The sequence below is a fragment of the Enhydra lutris genome, unplaced genomic scaffold (assembly GCF_002288905.1).
Source record: "Enhydra lutris kenyoni isolate GAN:26980312 unplaced genomic scaffold, ASM228890v2 scaffoldscaffold1, whole genome shotgun sequence".
NCBI lineage: Eukaryota > Metazoa > Chordata > Mammalia > Carnivora > Mustelidae > Enhydra > Enhydra lutris.
The window spans coordinates 48,397,318-48,407,126 of NW_019154085.1; the positions used below are offsets into that span (position 1 = coordinate 48,397,318).

At 38.2% G+C, this 9,809-nt stretch overlaps 1 protein-coding gene across 2 annotated transcripts in view; it reads right to left on the reverse strand.

Moving 5' to 3' along the window:
* Positions 1-9,532, reverse strand: part of LOC111142552 (methylmalonic aciduria and homocystinuria, cblD type) — a 33,444-nt gene extending 23,912 nt beyond the window's left edge. The window contains exons 1-3 of one of the 2 annotated variants that reach the window (XM_022495830.1): positions 9,484-9,532; positions 8,895-8,954; positions 3,829-3,973 (exon numbers count right to left, since the gene is read on the reverse strand). In XM_022495830.1, the coding sequence (XP_022351538.1) occupies positions 3,829-3,973; positions 8,895-8,903 (154 nt within the window). In that variant the 5' untranslated portion in view covers positions 8,904-8,954; positions 9,484-9,532. Of the gene's footprint in view, positions 1-3,828; positions 3,974-8,894; positions 8,955-9,417 lie in introns of both variants that reach the window. The other variant, XM_022495823.1, reaches the window with a different exon arrangement.
* Between the last annotated feature and the right edge of the window lie 277 nt (positions 9,533-9,809).

The window sequence follows — 9,809 nt, forward strand, 5'->3', positions numbered from 1 at the left end:
GGTGGGTGGTGGTTTTTCTAAATTGCCAAGCTGAAGGAGAGGAAAAACAAACAAAAGCAACTGGCAGGTCTTGCCCTGCAAATGGAAGCACCTTAGTTGCAAACCTGAGTCATCTTTGAGCTGTCCTTCTCTTTCCTCTGCAAAGGTCATCTATCAGCTGCTGCTCCCTATTTCTATCTCTTGAGTACTACTTAAATCCGACTGCCCCTGCCACAGCCTCACTTCAGAGCCTCATCAGTTCTTTCCTGGATGACGTCTACAATTGCCTTCTGACTGAACATTCAGTCTACAGCTTTGTCCTTCTTCCAGGGCCATCTTCTCTACCAAGGTTCTCAAATTCTGAAAAACTTCATACCTTTCTCAGTAAACAAACCGAACACACATCTCAACACATGCACTTTGACTTCTTTATAAGTCATGTATGTTTACTCTTTCACCATTACGTTTGTCTTAAAATGCTATGATTTTAAAATGGAGAGATTAAAGTATATCTAGAAATAGGAGTTTTTAACATCATCTTCTCCACCCAGTGGATTACTTGATACAAACCTGTATCAGTCTGGATTCTGTCCTGTCTCTTAAGATGCTACAATATTACAGGACTGAGGGGTTAACAGAAGAATTACAGCTCACCTGGATGAGGCAGAAGCTGGGAAGTGAAGGTCTGTCTGCAAAGGGGTGGTCAGAGCGAGGGAGAAACAGTCACTGTCTCAACTGGAAGCATAAAACCTGGGATTTACAGGAGTCTGAGGAGCAATGGGTCTGACCACGACGAGCCCTGTGAAATGGGCGCTCCCACACAGGGCTCCCGTAAACACTTATACAGAACTGTCCCCATGATTCCCACAACCTTCTGAGTATAATGGCTTGCGTTTCACCTGGGCCTGCTAAATCTCCACAAGCTCCTCTCATCACAGAGCTAATGCATAACTACTCGGAAGGCAATGAAAGGGAGATCTTCCCAGCCTTAGGAGAGATGACACGTGGTCGTACCAGTTGACAACAATCATTCCTATACAACATACTTGGAACACGGCCACCTCGGTATGGGGACGGATACTCTAATCTGGACTGAGTGCGATTTTTCTGAAACGCACCAGATTTTATCTTACCCAAAATCCTTCCATAGCTCTCTTTTGCCTCTAGTTTTTTGTTTTTGCTTCTAGTAGTTTTTTAATCATTTTAGCCCTGCAAACTTTTATTTGCATACTTACATGAGTGCATAAACAAATAAAATATAATTCTTATTGGTTGAACAGTGGGAGGACGCTGGAAGCCTCTTCTATACCCTTATTGTCCTTCACAGTTTCCCCTTCTAGGGAAATATCCAGAGCCCCACAGAATTTCTTTAGAAGTCACCACCCTAAATGGTGACATCCAAAGTCATCAGCATGGTGCATAAGGCCCTCTGTCGTCATCAACCTCCTGCCTACCTTTCAGTTCATCTTCTAATAGCCTTCAGGCCACCCTGCATGGCAGCATTCCCAATATAATTAGTCTTATCTTAAAGCTTTCCCTTGGCATTTCTGCTGTCCTTTACGTGGAATGCTTCTCTACCTTGTTTGTCAGGTATATTTGTATTCACAAATCATCATTACCTCCAGATCATTTTTCCTGACCCAAACAGTCTTATCCCTCTGTGTACAACATGTAACACAAAGGAGGGCTCCAGAGTGCTTTATGTCATGAGTGGAGCTACCTCCGAAAATTCTCCCTAAAATATATAATAATATCTCCTATCTCACTCTTCATTTCTCAATGGGTCAGTAATTAGAATCACACATGTATAGTGTACAACTTCATTTTTGGTGTTGTTTTAACGCTATTTAGTTTTACCTCTATTTAGTTTTACCTCTGCTTTTGTGTGTGCGTATGTGATTCTGTCAAAACGAAGACCTTTTTAGAAGTTTCTCATTGTGAGATATCTTACTTTTGGAGAAAACTGAATATCATTACAAAAATCATAAAACAAGCATTCTGTAAGTCTGATATTAATAAATTCATACTACAGCATTCGCACACCAGTTAGCATTTTCTAGAATTAAAATTAAAAACAGTAAAGCATTGGAGAGGATATCGAGAGAAGGGAACCCTTGCACTCTGTTGGTTGGGAATGTAAACTGGTAGAACCACCAGGGAAAACCGTTAGGGGATTCTTCAAAAAATTAAAAAGAAATAACAAACAATCCAGAAATTCCACTGTTAGGTATTTACCCTACAAAAATAGTCATGGTAATTCAAAAGATATATGTAGCTCTATGTTTACTGCACCATTATTTACAACGGCCAAGATATGGAAGCAACCTGTTTACTGACAGATGATGAATAAAGAACATGTGTGTGCACTGTATAGACACACACAATGGAATATTACTCAGCCATAAAGAAAGAATGAAATCTTGCTCTTTGCAGCAACATAGATGGACCTGGAAGATATTATGGTCAGAGAAATCTGTCAGAGAAGAACAAACACTAAGTGATTTCACTTACATGTGGAATATAACAAACGTCCAAAGAAATAAGCAAAAGCCAGAAGATATTAATAGATACAGATCAAACTGGTAGTTGCCAGAGGGAAGGGGCATTGGGAGACAGCCAAATAGTGATGTTGATTAAATGGTACAAACTTTCAGTTATAAAATAAGTATGTAATGGGGATTAAAAATACAGCACTGGGAATATAGTCAGTGACACTGCAGTAAAGTTGTATAATGACACATGTAACTACACTTATCATGGTGAGCACTGTGTAATGTCTAAAATTAACGAATTACTATGTTGTACACTTGAAACTAATGTAACACAGTCAACTATATATGATTCAGTAACACAGCCAGTAATTTCCTGGACACAGGCTACGGAAACATTTTTCCAGATAATATTTGTTCTCTGCAAGAGAAAGAAAAGCAAAATTAAACTACTGAGACTATACTGAAATAAAATGTCTTTGGACAGTCAAGGAAACAATCAACAACAACAAAAAGGCAACCTACTGAATGAATGGGAAAATCTATTTGCAAATGTATCTGATAAGGGGTTAATATCCAAAATAGATAAAGAACTTAAACAACTCAACGCCAAACCAAACCAGAAACCTATTGAAAAGATGGGCAGAGGGCATCAGCAAACATATCTCTAAGGAAGACATACAGTTGGTGGGCACATGAAAAAATGCTTCATATCACTAATCATCAAGGAAAGGCAAATCAAAACCACAATGAAATATCACCTTATACCTGTCAGAATAGCTAAAACAAATACAAGAAATAGCAAGTATTGGCAAAGACGTGGAGAAAAAGAAACTCTTGTGTACTGTTTGTGGGAATGCACACTGTGCAAACACTGTGCAAAACAGTAAGCGATTTCTTAAAAAATTAAAAGATAAAGTTAGCAAATGATCCAATAATTGCAATACTGGGTATTTACCTAAAGAAAATGAAAACACACACAAAAAGATATACACACCCCTGTATTTAACACAGCATAATTTAGAATAGTCAAGATATGGAAGTAATCCAAATATCTATCCACAGATGAAGGGATAAAGATGTGGTATATATACACAATGGAATATTACTCAGCCATAAAAAATATTGAAATCTTGCTATGTGTAGTAACATGGATGAATGTACAGGGTATAATAGTAAGTGAAATGATTTAGTCAGAGAAAGACAAATACCATTGATTACATTCATATAGAGTTTAGGAAAAAAAGAAAAAAAGGACAAACAAAAACAGTCTTTAATACAGAGAATAAACCGGTAGTCGCCAAAAGAGAGGTGGGTGTTTTGCAACAAGTATAAGTAAATCATATTAATGTTTACTTACATATATCTGGAGGTGCAGGGGCCACATGAGACTCATCAGAACCTGAAGATCCTGCAGTTGAAAAGGCTTTGGGACTGACAACCCTTTTAACTAAAGAGCAAAATCCTGGGAGATAGGAGACCAGTCTGGCTCTATTACAGAGCACCTAAGAATAACACAAAAATTAACATTATTTGTTCTGGATATAAGTGTTATACTTACATAGACAATCTCTGGCAAATCCTCGCTCTGCAATGTATCTTTCAAAACAAATCTTACTCTATTATTAAGCAACTACCATACAACAAGCATTATGTATATAATTTTAAAAACAAAACAAAACAAAACAAATAATAATTTACTTTGTGTAAAAGTATATGGCCTTTCCAATAAAGGCTAGAATCAAGAGTGCCACACAAGAGAGAACAGGAACCTCTAAAAGTTGCCCTATTTGGAATAACACTAAAAAGGTAGTATAAATGAATTTTTCTATTATTTATTTTTTATTTTTTTAAAAGATTTTATTTATTTATTTGACAGAGAGAGAACACAAGTAAGCAGAGAGGCAGGCAGAGAGAGAGAGAGAGAGAGAGGAGGAAGCAGGCTCCCCACTGAGCAGAGAACCGGATGTGGGGCTCGATCCCAGGACCCTGAGATCATGACCTGAGCCGAAGGCAGAGGCTTTAACCCACTGAGCTACCCAGGTGCCCCCAATTTTTCTATTATTAAGGAAACTTCAACACCTTTAGTACCCAGATTTGTGCTAAATTTTTTGCTCCTTTGTTCATCTCCTGGACTCTGAGGTCAGTTACAACAGGTGACTGTGTAAATGTCCTTCACGCATAAACATCTAGCAAAATACTTGGGTCAGATAGAATTCATTCTTTTATTATTTTTTAAAGATATTTTTATTTATTTGAGAGAGAACATGGGCACATACAAACACACACACACACACACACACACAGGAACACACAGGGGGAGGTGCGGAGGGAAAGAATGAATCTCCAGCAGACTCCCCACACATAGCTGGATGCAGGGCTTGATCTCAAGACCCTGAGATCATGACCTGAGTGGTAACCAAGAGTCTGATGCTTAACTGACTGCCCCGCATCAGAATGCAGGGGTTGGCAAAGTATAGCTGAATACACCCTGTTATTTTAGTAAATAAACTTTTATTCTAACATTGCCATACCTATTTATTTATGTACTGTGGCTGCTTTCATGCCATAGTTAAGTAAGGCAGAGTTAAGTAATTGTACAGAGACTACATGGTACAGAAAGCCTAAAATATTAACTTATCTGCTCCTTTACATTAAAAAACAAAAATGCCAACTCTTAATTCAGTAGAAAATATGTAAGAACAAATACCGTATTATCTGCAAAATGCTATTAAAGGATTTAAACAATTAAGAGATCCTTGAGAGAGGAACAAAAAGTTTCATAGAGAATATACTAGGTTTTGAAGAAATAGAAATTTTCAGAGGAATGGGGCATTTCAGTGAGTGACTTTCTGGAACAAACGTATAGTCATAAAAGGTATATTCAAAAGGTGATAAATTCAGTGAGGTTAGAGGAGTGCAGTAAAAAACAGGCTTAAAAGTTAAATTGTGAGCAATTATAAAAGGCTTTACATCTGACACAGTAAAAGGCTTGTTACAAGACAACAAATCAGAATTTTAATTTGGAGGAAGGGAAGAATAGAGGGGCAGAATGTTTTTAGGAATGTACCACTTAGGGCAGGATGGACTGGAGTGGGATTAGAGAATGGGGATTGGTGTGGTATGAAAATTAGGTACCAGGATGTTGAAATAGTCTAGCCATTTGATACTTTAGCATCATTCTTTTTCCCTTTCACAAAGCAGTCTGAATTCCAACCCATGTGCTCTTTTATCATAAGAGAGAACATTCTAACTTGTTTTTCTATCTCTCTGGCATTTCTTACTAACTTTACCACCTTTTCCTTTTCAATTTTTTAGTCACATAAAAATACCTGCAACATTTCCCACATTTCTCTGCCTTCTTTTATACTGCCATAAGATTTCTTCCACTAAAATGTCCTTTTCCCTCTCCTTCTAGGTCTAGCAAATTTCAACTCTATCTTCAAGACCTGGATAAACAGAACCCTCTTTACGTATCTCTGAAGTACAAGGTCTGTTTCCAGAAAATGGCCACCCGAAAATTTAAGCATCCTTCCTTGGGTCAGGACCCAACATGCTCAAAGAGATAAATGTGATAATTATTACATTTTAACCTACTAGACAAACTTAAGGACTTTTGGGTGTTTCTATAATTTAAATTCACGTTTACAAATGAAGACATTTACATTTAACAGAATATGGCTCAGGATCTAAAGGCAATATAAAATTTTAAACTCCAAAAGTATTTTGGGCAAGGCCTCAAAATAGTAACAGGCTCAATAGGAGATTATCTGAAAGGGGCAATATTAAATAACAAATATTCAACAGATGTTAGTTACTGTGGGTTAGGTTCTGTGCTAAGTGCTTTACATGCTCTGTTTTACTAATTTGCACAAAATACTTCCATATACCATTAAAATTAAAGTATTATTATCAAAATATTATTTTGATAATAAATTGCTTCACAAGCAAAAAGGAAAAGAAGTATTATCCAAATTATTTTAACAACTTCCCATTATTATTAAGAATTATTTTAGTCTGTGAATGCCAAGGCCACTAAATTCTACTTTAGATTTTTCCCTTGATGGTTTAACAAAAGTTATAATAAAATGTGAGTTTTGTTGCCAATCTAAGAAAACCTAATCTCCGAGTTTCAAGTTACTTTATTTATATTTCATTTTAATGGCAAAATAAGCCAGTATCTAATTTGTCCACTGAAAGGAATAGCTGATGACAGTGTTAATGTGTTTCAAGTTTCCCTTTTAACCTACAGGATCCTCAAATTTGTTACTTGGCAGATTTTATGACATTGGGTCAGCTGGTAAATCTAACTAAATATAGGAGCCAATAAATAATTCAAAAATTAGTACAGCCAGTTTATTTTAGTATGAGGGTAAGTATGATTTTATTTATGACTACTTCAAACCTAGGATTCTAGCCTTGGGAAGATGACAGGTTATCAAATATAATTTTAAAATCTTTATTAGTGTAAATAGAGAAACTGTCTTTTAGACACTATTTTAGGATTAAGTCCTGCTTTTGGTCATGTGAGTAGAATACAGGGTCTACACCAAAGACTTAGAACTAGTTATCTAGGAAATTCATCTATATCCATCAAGGAAATTCATTCATATCCAGCTACAGACATTTTTGTGTAGTCCACACTATTATAAAAGAAAATCTGAATTGGGTCTAAACATTGAGAAATTACAGATTTCACACAAAAAGTCCAGATTTTTGGCTGCTCTTGAAATCTCAGAAGAGCTGGCAGCACTAGATTCATATTCCCAAATGGCATTCGTTAGCAATAAATCACTGTAGCTAAGGAAAGGCTGCTCCTGTTATATCAGAAATGAGAATTTCAGTTTGTCAAAGTTCCCACTGAGGCATCTTGATTTACCTGTCCAGCTTCTGAAGCATGGACATTCATGACTCTTGCTATGTATGCTAATTAAATAGGTGAAGACACACATACTTGCATATTTCCTAACTGACATTCAGTATTTACAATGCATAAAAACACAAATTTTTAAAGTATATTTGAATATTAAGATTTATTTTATACGAACTTCTAACAATAAAAGATTTATGAAAGCATCTTTCAAAATACTCACCCTGCTGATCTAATTCATTTAAATAAAAATAAAGCCAGGTTGAACATTAGTATTCTATTCTAGTTACTTTGAGAGTACCCATGCTTCTATTACAACATTCCCTTTCTGGGGTTCTGGCTAAGTAAAAATTCATGTTAAAATGGGGTCCAAAACTAGTGGTCTACTTTTATGACTTGACCCTACAGTCACATCATTAGACTCTTAACATATCATGTTCAATTACACGAATATTATCCTGACTAATTGTCACCATATTAATCCTCCTAATACAGCTTGATTAAAAGATCACAATTTAAAGAATCAAATCTAAATACTGAGTGTGACATTCAAGCTATTACTCAATTCCAACTCCACAATACAACCTTATTTCCCTCTAATCTCTTTCATATATCTGACATTGCAGAATGCAGAAATGACTTCTTGATTTTTGAAAGATGTCTCTGAATACGTCAGATTCTTCCATTCAAGTCTTTCATTATCTAAATCCTACCATCTTTCCAGACTCAGATTAAATGTTCTCTGATTAAGTGATCCCAAACCCCTTGTTTCTCCTCTTCACAAAGCTTTGAATCTGGATGTACTTTTGTGTAGCTTTTAAGAAATAGTTACTTTACACTTTTATTGTCGCTATTTCATGTACTTCTACTGTCCCCTACTATATGAAGTCCTTACAGTAGGATGAGTCTAAACTAGAGACTTACAATCAATATTTCTGGTCTATGTGAATCATATCTCTTGCTCTCATTTTGTACAATTTGGACGGTTACTCGCTTGACTGAAGCTGTTACAAAACCTTCAGTTTAGCTAACAAAAGAAAAAATAGTTTAAAAATAGATTCTAGGAGCTCCTGGGTGGCTCAGGGGGTTAAAGCCTCTGCCTTCGGCTCAGGTCATGATCCCAGGGTCCTAGGATTGAGCCCCGCATCAGGCTCTTCGCTCAGTGGGGAGCCTGCTTCCCCCTCTCTCTCTGCCTGCCTCTCGGCCTACTTGTGATCTCTCTGTCAAATAAATAAATAAAATCTTAAAAAAAAATAGATTCTAAATATTTACTCAAAAGGTCTTTTAAAAATATGGAAAGGATATTGGCACTGAATTTATTTCCAAAAATGAATTTGTAGAAACAAGTACACGAGTGTTGTAGCAAACCTTTGTGTTCAACACTACCTTCGAGGCAAACCAACATAATTTCACACCCCTTGCTTCCCTTGACATTTTTCCTACAACTACGTCTAAGTACAAGGAACATGCCACCAATGTTATCATAATTAAACCCGTCCCTCCATTTTCTAACAAGTTCCCAAACCACTATACTGCTTAAGAAACGAATTACTCACAGTGGCCATTTCCAGCAGAGACGGCAGACGCAAATTATCTTCCCTTTCGTAAAGTTATTCCTGAGAACGTACAAAACAAAACAGGCCAGTGTGCGATTAAGCTGTAATAACACACAACTCGGGTAACGTCCACTATCTTCTACCATGTGTTGCTCCACCACGACCAAAGTCCAAGCTCCCCCTAAAATCCAAGAAGGCCAGAATTGGCCTCCAGTCCCTACAGGGCACAGATCCCTGCCCAGAGGAGGCCGTGCAGTACCCAGCCCTCCCGGTTTGTGCCCCCACCCCTCAGCCCCCGCTCCCGCAAGCAACTCGGACCAGATGAGGGCGGGGAACGAGGAGCCGAGGCCTATACAGAGTTCCGAGGGTCGAAGCGGGCATTTTAACACAGATCAGGGGGCTCTGACCACAGCTCCAAAAAAGGGTTCGAACGGAGCTGACGGTGAGGAAGCGAAAACAGCCTGCAGACGGAGTGACAGGACTAGGGAGACCGATAGGGACCCTGTCGGAATAGAGGCAATACCGAATGCCGTGGCACCAAGAAGACGGCGAATCTGGAGGGGCTAAAGCGGGCGGAAACCATCCGTACCAGTCCCGCAGCCGCCTCCAGCTGTCCCAGATCCCCTCTCTTTGCGCCGTCAAAATGGCGGCGGCGACGACAGCAAGGGGTTGCGTAGACGCCGGCAGTGACCAGGCTGAAGAAGTTGCTCCCGAAAGCATCGATGGGAAGGATCGTCGAATTAATGATGCGCACGCGCACAATAGGACCACAGAGCCTACCTTCTATTGGATAGCCGCGGGCAAACATGTAGGAGGAGAAAAGGTGAGGTGGGGTGACGTGGAAGTAGGAGGGCTCCTTATCTGGGTTGAGGGCTCGTTCTGTTTCCTTCATTAACTCATTGGTCCATTGCTAGA